Below are 14,365 nucleotides of genomic sequence, written 5' to 3'. Positions count from 1 at the left end.
CAGAAATCTGATGGAGGGAATTATTCTAGTTCCTTTAGTCAATTGGCATCAACTAGTACCAGGTATGAACTGGCAAGACAGCTTCAAAATAAAATGTAATAGAGGCTTCTAAATAACTAGAGATACTATCTTTCAATCCCAGATTTATTAATTGAATTTAAATTCCATCAGCTTCCTTGGTGGGATTGAGTTTCTAATCTCCAGAGCGTCAGTTAGAATTTCTGGATTACTAGTTCAGGAACATTATGGTCATCCTGCTATTTTGCCCTATCTATTGACACAAAAGTCAAATAAATAATTACTTAAATGGAAACTGATTTTTAAAATAACTGGAAGGCAAAGGATTACCTCATTGAAACAAATTCAAAAGTTAAATACAAAGATTAGTGCTTTTTGTGTGACAGTGCTTTCTGTGTAAGAGAAATCTTGAAAGTAGGTGCTTTTAAACACTGCAACATTTGAAACACTTGTCTCAATACAACATTTAAAATTTTTTTTTCTACGGCTACCTTACCCTGACTTCTGACCTGTTTGGGACTGGAATAAAAAGTGGCTACGTTTATTTGTGTTTTTATCCCATGGAAGTGTTTTTGTGGGATAGCAATTTGGCAGTCTATTTATGAAGCTCATTTATAAAGTTTTAAAATGTATTAAGCTCCCAACAAACTTGGAGTAAGTGCCTTACTGGATAATTATTAAGTAGTAGGATCAGCTTTACCAATCAATAGCAAGCAAGATAATATGGTATATGAGAATAGGAGACTAAATGTTAGTTAAGGAATGGTTAATGCATATAATTACATTACCTGCTCATTATGTATCGATACTCTGGAAATTTGATGTGAGATATCACCTAATTTTGATAGGTTATTTTAATTCATGGAAGCAACTTTACATGGTAGAGTATTTGAAAACATCATAACCTTTGAATCCATCAAATTAGGTGATTAGTTTTTTAAAAACTGAAGTTTTTTTTAAAGGTTACATTTGAACATGTCAGCAATTTCAGATAAATCATTCCAAAATGGCTTGTTGCTTAATACGAAACAGCTCTTTTGCAGTCAATGATGTACTCCACTTGCCTGGATGGATCAGCTCCAACAACACATGGGAAATGCAGAGTGGTCATAGTATGTACCACCTATATGATGCATGGCAGCAATTCGCCAAGGCTCCTGTGACCACACCTTCCAAGGACAAAGGCAATAGATGACTGCAAACACCACTCACTGCAAGTTCCTTTCTAAGCCAAGAACCACCCTGATTTGGAATTATATTGCAGTTCCTGTACTGTCATCATGTCAAATTCCTGGAACTCCCTTAATAACAACACTGTGGGTGTCACTTCAATGGAAATCAGCCATTTACTGATCTGATTATTCGAAGTTGTTGCAGCGACTGCCATTCTGGATCTGAAAAGTTATGATTAGCTCTTTTTTCTCTCTTGATGAACTATGATTCTTATTTATGACCAATTTAATTTATTTTTAATTTTTTTTTTGTTATAAGATTGTTCATCCACCCAAAGATCTCAAGAAACCACGGGGGAAAAAATGCTTCTTTGTGAAATTCTTTGGAACTGAAGACCAGTAAGTCACTTATTTTTAAACACACTTGGAAAAGCATAATTCAGAGTTCTTCACATAGATTGTTTCCTAAAACATTTATGCAGTGTTTTGCTGTATTGGATTAAGCAATCTTGCTACAATCTCCCAAATATGATCTTGTCACTTTGCAATTATTTACTCCTCTCTTCCGTGACATTTTTCTTCTGTTATTTGACACTTCCCATTCAATCTTTTATCAGTTAACAGCCCCTGGCACCAATCCAAGACATAACAGCATGAGAAGTAGGATATTTAGCCTCTTGAAGCCTATTCTGCTATTCAGTTATGTAATTGCTGATCTGTACCTCAACTCCATTCACTTCTTTTTAACTCCTTGTCCTAAAGCCCTACAAACAAAGATCAGTTTTGGTTGAATTTTTCAGTTGCTCACAGCTTTCTGAGGGAATGTGTTCCAGATTTCCACTATCTGTTCTATTTCAAAGTGCTTCCTGCTATCATCCTAAAAAGCTTTCAAACTTTAATGTTCTGAACCCGCTGAGAGGAAATAATTTCTTTCTGTGTAGCCCATCCAGTCCTCTAACCATCTTAAACACCTCAACAGTTCTCCTTTCTTTAACTATAATCACTACCACTTTCAAAACTGCTGCTAATGCATTCTAATCCAAAAATGCAACTAGCTTAAAGACAAGTATTTGAAAGTATTATTGCCTGTAACTCTGCGCCCAACCTATATCTTGAAACTCTGTTTGAATCTTTCCAGTCCGGTTTTGCATACGACACATTAGTAAGATAACCATGGCTTCAGTCTTAAAAGACATCCAAAATGACTGACCAAGCTTACTCTCTCTCTTACCACCTTGAACCCTTTCTAGCATCTGATGTGTTTCACGATTGATGCTGTCCTCCGCTACACATTCATTTTCTAGCTGTATGGGATAGTGTGTTTGTACCCTTCGCTCATGGGTCACAGCCAGTCCATCTCCAGCAATCACCTTGCTATTCTTTCCCCACATTTGCCTATAAACACCCTCCAAGGATCTAGCCTGGGCCTACTCTTGCTCGTCTCTGTGGTACTACATGGTTAAAATCGGTTAGCTTTCTATCTGTACACTCCCAAGCCTGAGCTTTTCCGCTATCTACTTTTTTTTTCCTGGTCCTGGACAAATGACAAATTCCTCCATCCAATTTCAGGAAAATCAAAGCCATTGTTCTTGACAACTGCTTGAATACCTATCTGTTTCAAAGTCAATTTGCTGTTGCTCACTTCGGAGACCAAATAAATCTTGGGATGTGATGTTTAATGCCGAGCTGAGTTTAAAATCCTGCATCATGTCCATTACAGAAACTACCTGTTTTCATTTACATACATTGCCTGCTTTGCCATAAAATCTATTACCCAGTTTTTTGCTGTCTCTAGGAGGTTATTCCAACGCTCTTTGTGCTGCTCTTTGTTTATGTAATGAAGGTGCTAAAAGTATTTTATATTGTTAGTTTCTTTTCACCTTTGAATGTGAGAAGCTGAGTTACAGATGACTTGTTTATCCCAGTTGTTCATGGGTCGAGTATAACCTATTTAGATTTGGTCCTACAGTGCAGCTGTGAAGTAATTAAGATAATCTTTGCTTTCCATTTAGCACAAATTAGATTCCTGCTCTTCCTTGCAGTTCATAGGGAAATGGCATGTTTCCAATGAATGTCAAGAAAGATGGGATTTAAGGATCCATCAATAAACTCTGTGGGTATAGATCAATCTCCATCAGGGGTCTGGTTACTAATTGGAGGTGCCAGCTACTCTTAAGATTCAGTACCTACCAGGTATATAGCATTATGCTTGTACACCAAACTGCAAAATTGCCAATCTTGATTAGTAGAACAGATGGCTCTTTTCTAACATTGTGCCTGGAAAGTAAAGATCTTGAAGGTTGATACTTATAATTGATATGAAAAATATAACAATTTGCTTAATGAAAGAGAAAGCATGCTCTATCTTTAATCTTTTAAACCAAGTGTAAATCCAGAAATGTCTTGGTCGGTTTTGCTAGTTTTCAATTTACACACTGTTATGGCACTTGCACAGTTACAGTAATCCTGTTAAACTAATGTTAAGTTTTACAATAATAACCACAAAGCACTAAGCCGTTGTGTTGTAATTGCTCTGCCATATTAAAAGCAAATGTCGTGTTAAAAGTAAAGAGGACCTGGCAAATGGGGCAATAGGATGAGAAAGTAATATATCACTATAGAAAATTTGGTGCAAACACATTTCCCGAAAGTAGCTAAGCACACATTGTAATTCCTGAAATTTCCTACTTGTTTAATGTGAATATCTTTTTTCATAGTTGATTGCATGTTCTTAATGCACTAGCAAAATTCATGTGGCATATGTCATGAAGATAGTTGGACAACGTAATCAAGGTGCATAATATTGGGGACATATTGCTCAAATAGCATAAATCAAATGAGCAGTAACTGAGGCTTTATACATATTGTTTCTTTGAAGATGTAGAAGTTGAATTTAAGCAAGATGGTTCTGGAGATTGACTGATCGCATTATGTTTTGTTACAGTGCGTGGATCAAAGTAGACCAACTTAAATCCTATCACCTTCACAAGGAGGAAATGATAAAATCTACCAAAGGGAAACGCTTTCAACAGGCAGTGGATGCAGTTGAGGAATTTATTAAATCAAAGGTAAGGCATGCTATCATCCAATGGACCAAAAACAGTGACAGAGAAAACAAGTCAGAGTTTCATATTAATGTGTATTTAAACTAGTTTGAGCAGAAAGCTCCCTTGTGTTCTAGGATCATAGCAGTTAATTTTGTTCTAAAATTGCATTCTTGGCTGGTATTATAAGAACATAAGAACTAGGAGCAGGAGTAGGCCGTCCGGCCCTTCGAGCCTGCTCCGCCATTCAGTAAGATCATGGCTGATCTTTTCGTGGACTCCGATCCACTTACCCGCATTCTCACCGTATCCCTTAATTCCTTTATTGTTCAAAAAAAATCTGCCTTATCTTTAAAAACGTTTACTGAAGTAGCGTCAACTACTTCACTGGGCAAGGAATTCCATAGATTAACAACCCTCTGGGTGAAGAAGTTCCTTCTCAATTCAGTCCTAAATCTGCTCCCTCTAATCTTGAGGCTATGCCCTCTTGTCCTAGCTTCACCTGCCAGTGGAAACATCCTCTCTACTTCTATCTTATCTATTCCCTTCATAATTTTATATGTTTCTATAAGATCCCCCCTCAATCTTCTGAATTCCAATGAATATAATTCCAATCTACTCAGTCTCTCCTCATAAGCCAACGCCCTCAACTCCGGAATCAACCTAGTGAACCTCCTTTGCACCCCCTCCAGTGCCAGTACATCCTTTCTCAAGTAAGGAGACCAAAACTGCACACAGTACTCCAGGTGTGGCCTCACCAGCACCTTGTACAACTGCAACGTAACCTCTCTGCTTTTAAACTCAATCCCTCTATCAATGAAGGACAAAATTTCATTTGCCTTCTTAATTACCTGTTGTACTTGCAAACCAACCTTCTGTGATGCATGCACAAGGACACCCAGGTCCCTCTGCATAGCAGCATGCTGCAACTTTTTACCATTCAAGTAATAATCCTTTTTACTATTACTCCTACCAAAATGTATGACTTCACATTTATTTACATTGTATTCCATCTGCCTGACCTTTGCCCACTCACTCAATGTATCTATGTTCCTCTGCAAAGTTTCACAGTCCTCTGCACACTTTGCTCTGCCACTCATCTTCGTGTCATCTGCAAACTTTGACACCCTACACGTGATCCCCAACTCCAAATCATCTATATAAATTGTAAATAATTGTGGTCCCAACACCGATCTCTGAGGCACACCACTAGTCACTGACTGCCAGCTAGAATAGTACTCATTTATCCCCAGTCTTTGCTTCCTGTTAGTCAACCTGTTAGTCATCCTCTATCCATGCAAATACTTTACCCTTAACGCCATGCATCCTTATCTTATGCAGTAGCCTCTTGTGCGGCACCTTGTCGAAGGCCTTTTGGAAATCTAGGTACACGACATCCACTGGGTCCCCATTGTCCACCTTGCTCGTAATGTCTTCATAGAATTCCAAAAGATTTGTCAAGCATGACCGCCCTTCATGAATCTTAAGAGTAGCTGGCACCTCCAATTAGTAACCAGACCCCTGATGGAGATTGATCTATACCCACAGAGTTTATTGATGGATCCTTAAATCCCATCTTTCTTGACATTCATTGGAAACATGCCATTTCCCTATGAACTGCAAGGGAGAGCAGGAATCTAATTTGTGCTAAATGGAAAGCAAGGATTATCTTAATTACTTTACAGCTGCACAGCAGGACCAAATCTAAATAGGTTATACTCGTCTGCCCAACGGGACAATTTCTATCAAGATGCCTTGCTGTTTCTTCCTTGATAATAGACTCAAGTATCTTCCCCACTACAGAGGTTAAGCTAACTGGTCGATAATTCCCCATCTTTTGTCTACTTCCCTTTTTAAACTGTGGCGTCACATTTGCTGTTTTCCAATCTGCTGGGACTGCCCCAGAGTCCAGCGGATTTTGGAAAATTACCGCCAGTGCACCTGCTATTTCTCCCGCCATCTCTTTTGGTACCCTGGGATGCATTCCATCAGGGCAAGGTGACTTATCAATCCCTAGCTCCATTAGCTTGCCCAACACTACCTCTTCCGTAATAATGATTGTTTCCAGGTCCTCACCTACCTTCGTCTCTTTGTCAATTACTGGCATGTTATTAGTGTCCTCCACTGTAAAGACCGATACAAAATACCTGTTCAGTGCCTCGGCCATTTCATCATATCCCATAACTAAATTCCCCTTCTCATCCTCTAAAGGGCCAACGTTTACTTTAGCCACTCTTTTTCGTTTTATATATTTATAGAAGCTTTTGCTATCTGTCTTTATATTCTGTGCTAGTTTTTTCTCATGTTCTATCTTACTTTTCTTTATAGCTCTTTTTGTGGCTTTCTGTTGACCTTTAAAGTTTTCCCAATCTTCTAGTTTCATGCTGTTTTTGGCCACTTTGTATGCCTTCTCTTTCAATTTGATAGCCTCCCTTATTTCTTTAGACACCCATGGCAGATTACCCCTTTTCTTACAGTCCTTCCTTTTCACTGGAATATACTTTTGCTGAATACTTTGAAAAATTGCTTTGAAAGTCCTCCACTGCTCGTCAACTGTGCCACCATAAAATCTTTGTTTCCAGTCTACTTTAGCCAAATCCTCCCTCATTCTATTGTAGTTCCCCTTGTTCAAGCACAGGACCCTGGTATTAGATTTTATTTTCACACCCTCCATCTGTATTCTAAATTCAACCATACTGTGATGACTCCTTCCAAGAGGATCCCTAACTATGAGGTCATTAATTATTCCTGTCTCATTACACAGGACCAGATCTAGGATAGCTTGCTCCCTCGTCTGTTCCATTACGTACTGTTCAAGAAAACTATCACGGATACGCTCAACAAACTCCTCCTCAAGGCTACCCTGACCGAGCTGGTTCGACCAATCTACATGTAGATTAAAATCCCCCATGATAATTGCCGTACCATTTTTACAGGCATTAGTTATTTCTTTGTTTATTGCCCGCCCCAATGTGATGTTATTATTTGGTGGCCTATAGACTACGCCTATCAGTGACTTTTTCCTCTTAGAATTTCTAATTTCCACCCAAATGGATTCAACCTCATTCTCCATAGAACCTATATCATCACTCAGCACCGCCCTGATGTCGTCCTTGAATATCAGAGCTACACCACCTCCCTTACCTTCCTGTCTGTCCTTCCGAATAGTCTGGTACCCTTGGATATTTAACTCCTGGTCGTGACCATCCTGTAACCATGTCTCCGTAATGGCTACCAAATCATATTCATTCGTGATGATTTGTGCCGTTAACTCATCAACCTTGTTACGAATGCTATGAGCATTCAGGTAAAGTTCCTTTATGCTAGCTTTCTTACCCTCATGATTTCCAACATCTCTAATAATATCTCCTGAGTTATCCTTCCTTCTTGCTTCTTTCATAGTCTGCCTTGAACTTAAACCCTCCTGCACACATGCTAACCTGCTGCTTACCTTTTTATTTACCATCATACTCCCTGTTGTTTTCCCTTTCTCTTCCCCCCAACTCACTAGTTTAAAGTCCTAGTGACCACCCTATTTATCCTTTTCGCTAGAACACTGGTTCCAGATCGGTTCAGGTGGAGACCGTCCCATCGGTACAGATCCCTCCGGTTCCAAAACTGATGCCAATGCCCCATGAAATGGAACCCCTCTTTCCCACACCACTCCCTTAGCCATGTGTTTACTTCCCTAATTTTCTTATCCCTAAGCCAATTTGCACGTGGCTCGGGCAGTAATCCGGAGATTATGACCCTCGAGGACCTGTTCCTTAATTTCGTTCCTAGTGCTTGATAATCCCCAAACAGGTCCTCCATCCTAGCCTTGCCTAAGTTGTTAGTCCCAACGTGGACCACAACAACTGGATGCTCCCCCTCCCGCTCCAATATCCTTTCAAGCCAGTCAGAGATGTCCTGCACCCTGGCACCGGGCAGGCAACACACCATGCGGGACTCTCGATCCGGCTTGCAAAGGATACTATCTATCTCCCTAACTGTAGAATCCCCTATAACTACCACTTGTCTTTTTGCTCCCCCCTCTTGAATGGCCTTCTGCACCATGGTGCTGTGGTGAGCTGGCTCATCCTCCCCGCAGCCCTTTTCCTCATCCACACGGGGAGCAAGTATCTCGTACCTGTTGGATAAGGTCAAAAGCTGAGGCTCCTCCACTCCTGAACTCAGGATCCCCCTACCTGCCTCACTTGCAGTCACACCCTGTTGTCCCTGATCACTAACTGAATTTGAATTACTTAATCTACCAGGTGTGACTGCCTCCTGAAACAAAGCGTCCAGGTAACTCTCCCCCTCCCGGATGTGCTGCAGTGTTTGAAGCTCAGATTCCAGATCTTCAACTCTGAGCCGGAGTTCTTCCAGCAGCCAACACTTGCTGCAGATGTGGTCACTGCCGTTCACAATGGGATCAGTCAGCTCCCATATCATACAGCTATTGACACTGTAGTGATTGGGGAGGTGGTTATTCTGCATTGGAACAATCTTGCAGCTTAAGAAATTTCATTACAAAAACAAAACCTGCAAATAAATAGGCAATGTGAAATTTCAATCCCTGGACATTACGCTTATCTGTCTGGTTGACCAATAAGACATAGGACCAGAAATGAGCTTTTCGGTCCATCAAGTCTGCTCCGTTGCTCAGTTAGATCATGGCTGATCTGATAATCTATAACTTTGCTTTCCGGCTTTTCTCTATCAGCCTTCATTCCCTTCTCAATTTAAAAATCTGTCTGACTCAGTCCTGAATATACTTTTGACAGCCCTCCATGGTAAAGAATTCCACAGATTCACTATCTTTAGAGCATAAATGCCTCCTCATCTCTGTCTTAAATGCGCAACTGCTTATTCTGAGATTAAGGACACCTCCCATTTTTGTAAATTCCAAAAAGTACAGGCCCAATCTACTCAGCCCTCTCCTCATAAAATAATCCCTCCATATTCAGGATCAGTCTAGTGAACCTTCTCTGGGCTGGCGCCAGTGATTATATATTTTTACTTAGATACAGAGACCAAAATTATGCACGGTATTCCAACTGACTTCTGACAAGTAACTTGTATAGTTTTAGCAAAACCTCTGTACTTTTATAATTTATTCCCTTTGGAAAAAAGCCAACATTTCAATTGCCTTCCCTATTGCCTGCTGAACCTGTCGATGCTAGCTTTTTGTGATTCTTGCACTAAGTGCCTCTTCTCTGTGTCAAATATTATGCGGATCCTTTACTTTTCCTGCCAAAGTGCATAATCTCCCAGTTCCCCTCGTTACATTTCGTCTGTCAAGTTTTTGTCCACTCACTTAATTTCCCATGAAGGATACATTAAATGAAATAAATTGTGAATTTTCTGGAAATATTGGAGTAAATACTGAAGTTGCTGTGTTTGTTCCGTGCTCCGAACTCCATTCCATAGCTACTGACCCCATTTCCTGTCCCTGACAACATATTGAAAATGAATGAGTTTGTTTGCAGTCATGGCATCACATTTGATCCTGAGATGAGTTTCCAACTTCTCTTGTGCCATCTCTAGGGCTGCCTTTTTCACCTCCATAATAAGTCTCTGGGAGCACAGATTGAAATCCCATCACGACAGCTGACAAATTTTAAACTGAATTAACAAACTTGGAAATGAAAACGAGTCTCCACAAGGGTGACTTTGAAACTATCATCTGATATTGTAAAGTCCCAAATGGTTTACTAGTACTAAATCTGGTGCTATGACCTGATCTGCCCCTACATGTGAGTCCAAACCCAGAGCAATGTGCTTGACTCTTAACTAGTCCTATAATGCCTAACAGCTCACTCAGTTCAGGAACAATTTGGGATGGTGAACAAATTCTGGCCAAATCAGCAATACCTGAATCCAATGATAGAATAAAAACTGTAGCATCAAGAAATTTCAAATTGACAATGAAGTCAAAATGGGTTTAATGGTGTACTTAATAAATTTGTTCAAGTACAGTTGGACAATTACTGTAAGGGATAATTATTGTGACGTGTTTAGAGCGTATGAGCTTTGACGATTTGCTCTTAATCTTAAATATTAATTGTGATACCTGGTAACGTAATGGAAATTGAATCATTTATCAATGTCTTGATGCCTCTCTGATACTAATCTTTAATAGTTGATAAATAGGAGAATTCTAGGTACAAACGGTCAGTCCTGCAGGCTGTTGGAGACCAGGTTCACTGCAGTTGAGGATGGCAAATAATTGTGCAAGTTTACACAAGAGAAAATGTGGGCACTGGTGTTCATATTGGAAAATTCATGAAAAGTCCATGCAAAGTTGACATTTTCATAAATGAACTTGGTTTAGAAGACAGAAGCATATGTTGGAATGTACTGATATTAGTGTCTTCAATCCAAATTTTCATTACATTTTATTATAAATTCTTATCTGTATTTGTGTGTGTAAGTTTGTCACTAACTGCATGCTTCTGCCAATTGTAAGGCTGTTGAGCTCGTGCTAGATGGAGTGTGTAATTACACAATATCAAGTTTAGGTGGACAGTTTCCATTATAAACGGGGATGTGAGAATTTATAATGTGAAAATTTGACGGTTAGGCTCAGATGCATGATTTTAATACATTGCTAATTACAAATAGTGTTATTCTCTGGTCTCTCTCTTTTGTCTTTGCCTTGTTGCTTTTCGCTCTTATCTCTTTTGCTGTCCTGCAACTTCTCTTTTTCTTGTGTATATATATATTTTCTTTGTTTAGGATGCTATGATTTGGTGTGGCTCAAAAAGAGTTATTATGGATGCTCAGTCTCTGCTTTTAGGTTTGGGACTGCATGGAAATTATGCCTCTCAACCATACTTTTCTCCAGTTCCCTTGTACTTCACTCACTGTTTCAAACGCCCCATGTACTCGTCACTGTCACTACCTTAACTCTGCCTCTGTCCTTTCCGTTCCCACTGGTGCTCAATTCACTGACTTCCCTTTTCCCTTCCTGTTTCCCTCAGGCTTTGTTAAGATTCAACTTTTTAAATGAAGTACGTAAGAAAGGAAACTGTTTTTCCATTTCTGTCTCGTGGGTATTAGAAATTAGAAGCGCTGTTTCACAGCTGTACGTGATCAGCATTGTCTTTCTGTCAAAATGACACCAATGAGACACCAGTGCCTGCAAGATTGTTGTCTGATAACTCACACCTGTGTCTGACTTTTTTGTGTCAGATCATGTCTGTGTTTTGCACATTTGGTTGATAAATCTTCCAATAATGTTGAACAGTAAAAATGATTTATCTATAAACCATATTCTCTTCTATCTATTCACTCAAACATATAATTCCAGCCACTTGCACATGCTCAATTTAATCACTCCACCAATGGTGGCCTTGCCTTCATTTGTCATGGCATGAAGCCCAAGGCCCATGAACTCGTTTTGGTCCTTTGAGATGTTCATTGACCAAAGTTTTGATCACCTGTTACAATATTTCTTTATTTGGCGATCAAATCCTGTTTTATAATGCAATGATGCATCTAGGGATGTTTTAATGTACCATACAAGTTAAACTGCTGTGCTTCACCATTTTCAGTCTTTTTTTTGTTTCCTTGGGGTTATTCTATTCCCTTCTCTTAGCATTAATGTTTCATATTCTTAATAAAAGAAGAGGTGGAGGTATCTTCTCTTAAAATTAGGACTCTTTTTCTGGACACCTCTTATATCCAGCACCACAAAACAAGCCTGTAAATGATCCCTTGCTCCTCTAATTGACCATGACATGAATTTATGTACATTGGTTAGGGAATCAAATCACTGTAATTAGTTTGTTAAATTAAGATGAGGCTCATCATGTTCTCCTAGTCTTTAGGTAAGGGAATAGTAAATGATATATTCATAGTATAACTTAAGATGTAAACCGCAAATTGTGATTTTATATTAGAATAAAGCAATAAAATGTCAATATAGCAAATTCTGCTTCTCAACAGATCATTGGAAAATCAATCTGAATATATGTTTAAAAGTGAGCTCTTGCTAACTCTTAATACTAAGCTTGGTCCAATGTCTATGTAAAAATTAAGACACAAGATTCAACTAGCCATGTTGGATCTTCAGCCTGTAACTCTAATGGCTCTGAATAGCTGGAAGAGCACAGCCTGAAATGTACCTCATTTGAATTTCAAAGCTAAGATGTGGAAAATCAAATGGCTGCTCTCATTATCAAACAAAGCTGATCAAAAGGTGAATGTCAACCACATACTGGACACATTCATTTAGAACACTTAACAAAGCCCTTTTGTTTTACATTTAATTATTACCAGCAAAAAACAATCTGTATTTAATGTCTTTTTACTGGCTTTGCAATCAACATACTCTTTTTGGAAGTATACACATGTTGTGCTTAAATTATTTCGCATTGTCACTTGGAGGTCCATTGTGCCTGACCTATGTGGGAACTTTAGGATTGATGCACATTTTTTTGTTGCAGAATGGGTGTGGGTTGGCGGGTGCGTTGTTTATAATGTAATCTTGCATCCACACTCGCTTCTGAGGGGACACCAAAGACCCCTTCCAGCTCAAATGCGTAGGTCCTTCAGAAAATCAAAACACCTCGTCCCCTCAAATTTCTAATTTAGAATAATATCAATAAAGCAGACACGACTGATTACATAGAATTAATAGCAACGGTTCCATTTTGAATAGATGTGGAAATTATTATAACTAGTATGCACGCTTACACGGTAGCACACAACTGCATTTATTTGAGTTGAGCTTTGGATTAATTTTTTGAAAATTCTGCACGTTTACTAAACTTTGTGATAGATTGTTTGTATAGATTTGGCCTTAGGGCGGGACGGTGGTTCAGTGGTTAGCACTGCTGCCTGTCCGCGCCAGGGACCTGGGTTCGATTCCAGCCTCGGGCGACTGTCTGTGTGCAGGTTGCACGTTCTCCCTGCGTCTGTGTAGGTTTCGTCCGGGTGCTGCGGTTTCCTCCCACAGTCCAAAGATGTGCAGGCTATGTGAATTGGCCATGGTAAATTGCCTGTAGTTTTCAGGGATGTGTAGATTAGGTGGGTTATAGGTGGATGGGTCTGGGTGGGATGCTGTGAAGGTCGGTGTGGAGTTGTTGGGCCGAAGGGACTGTTCCCACACTTTAGGGATTCTAAGTTTAAATTAATGTGAATCCATTGAAATAACATTTAACAATTGTCACTGCTTCACATAAGGGACAATCAACTGGGTTTTTGGCTAAAAGCATATCATTGCCTTTACTTCTGACTAATTCATTTTCAGGTATCTGCTTTTGCCTCATCAGAAGATAAAAACAGGCACTTTTCATCTGACAGTAAAAGACAAAATTTCTCCGCAACAGAAATTTCAGAGCACAGTACAAGGAAAAGGGGTCGGCCACCAAAGGAGGAAAAGGTTGGTTTTGGGTAGAAACAATTCTTAAATTGTCTTAAATTTGTATTCTCCCCATAGAATTTCCTCCCTAAGGGCGTTGTGGGTCTACCTGCAGCATGTGGACTGCAGCCATTCAAGACATATGCAATTGGAACATCTCATGGAGGAATTAAAACATCTATTCAATTAAATCAGTTGATGAAAACATGGTAATGTTATGTACAGGAAATATATGGCTTCTTTGTGAAATGTAGTGATCTTTGTTTTCTTCCTTCCATTTAAGGATGCTTTCCCTGAGCCATCCACAGTGAAAAGATTGGTTACGGGTCCAGTCGCAGGATACAAATGGAAGGTGAGCCACAAATTTCTTAAAGTCAGAGGTTTACGGTTTTAGGTTGTTATTGACACATCAGTGAATTAGAGGACTGGACTCGTGCAGTTGTGTTGGAAATGGCCAGGGTTTTGGCAGTAAATCTAGGGAACCTGGATCTGTGTTTTGGTTTCTGAAACTTTACTAGCTGGTAACTCTAGAATATTGTTGCCATTAAGTCATAAATTATTGTTTTATTTTCTTCAATCAGAAAACTATACAGATATTTTGTACTATTATCCAGCTGCGGCATCTGGCATAATGTGCGTTATTTATGCTGCCCTTTTGAAAATTTAGCTTGTGCAGCCCAGGTCTGGCTCCTAAAGAGAAGTATGCTTGCCAAACACTGTACTCGTCTTCAAAGGTTAAAAAGCAATCTATGTTGTGTAGGAAAATATGTGCCTGGGTTGGA

At 39.4% G+C, this 14,365-nt stretch overlaps 1 protein-coding gene across 3 annotated transcripts in view; it reads left to right on the top strand.

Moving 5' to 3' along the window:
- Positions 1-14,365, top strand: part of glyr1 (glyoxylate reductase 1 homolog (Arabidopsis)) — a 36,929-nt gene that overhangs the window by 1,189 nt on the left and 21,375 nt on the right. For all 3 annotated transcript variants that reach the window (XM_048609698.1, XM_020523418.2, XM_020523419.2), the window contains 4 exons: positions 1,510-1,589; positions 4,135-4,258; positions 13,473-13,604; positions 13,867-13,935. In XM_048609698.1, coding sequence (XP_048465655.1) covers positions 4,187-4,258; positions 13,473-13,604; positions 13,867-13,935 — 273 coding nt within the window. In that variant the 5' untranslated portion in view covers positions 1,510-1,589; positions 4,135-4,186. The remainder of the gene's footprint in view (positions 1-1,509; positions 1,590-4,134; positions 4,259-13,472; positions 13,605-13,866; positions 13,936-14,365) is intronic.

The sequence above is a fragment of the Rhincodon typus genome, chromosome 21 (assembly GCF_021869965.1).
Source record: "Rhincodon typus isolate 14 chromosome 21, sRhiTyp1.1, whole genome shotgun sequence".
In the NCBI taxonomy this organism is placed as follows: domain Eukaryota; kingdom Metazoa; phylum Chordata; class Chondrichthyes; order Orectolobiformes; family Rhincodontidae; genus Rhincodon; species Rhincodon typus.
The sequence above is the reverse complement of the archived record's forward strand: the minus strand, read 5'-3'. Positions and strand labels throughout refer to the sequence as shown.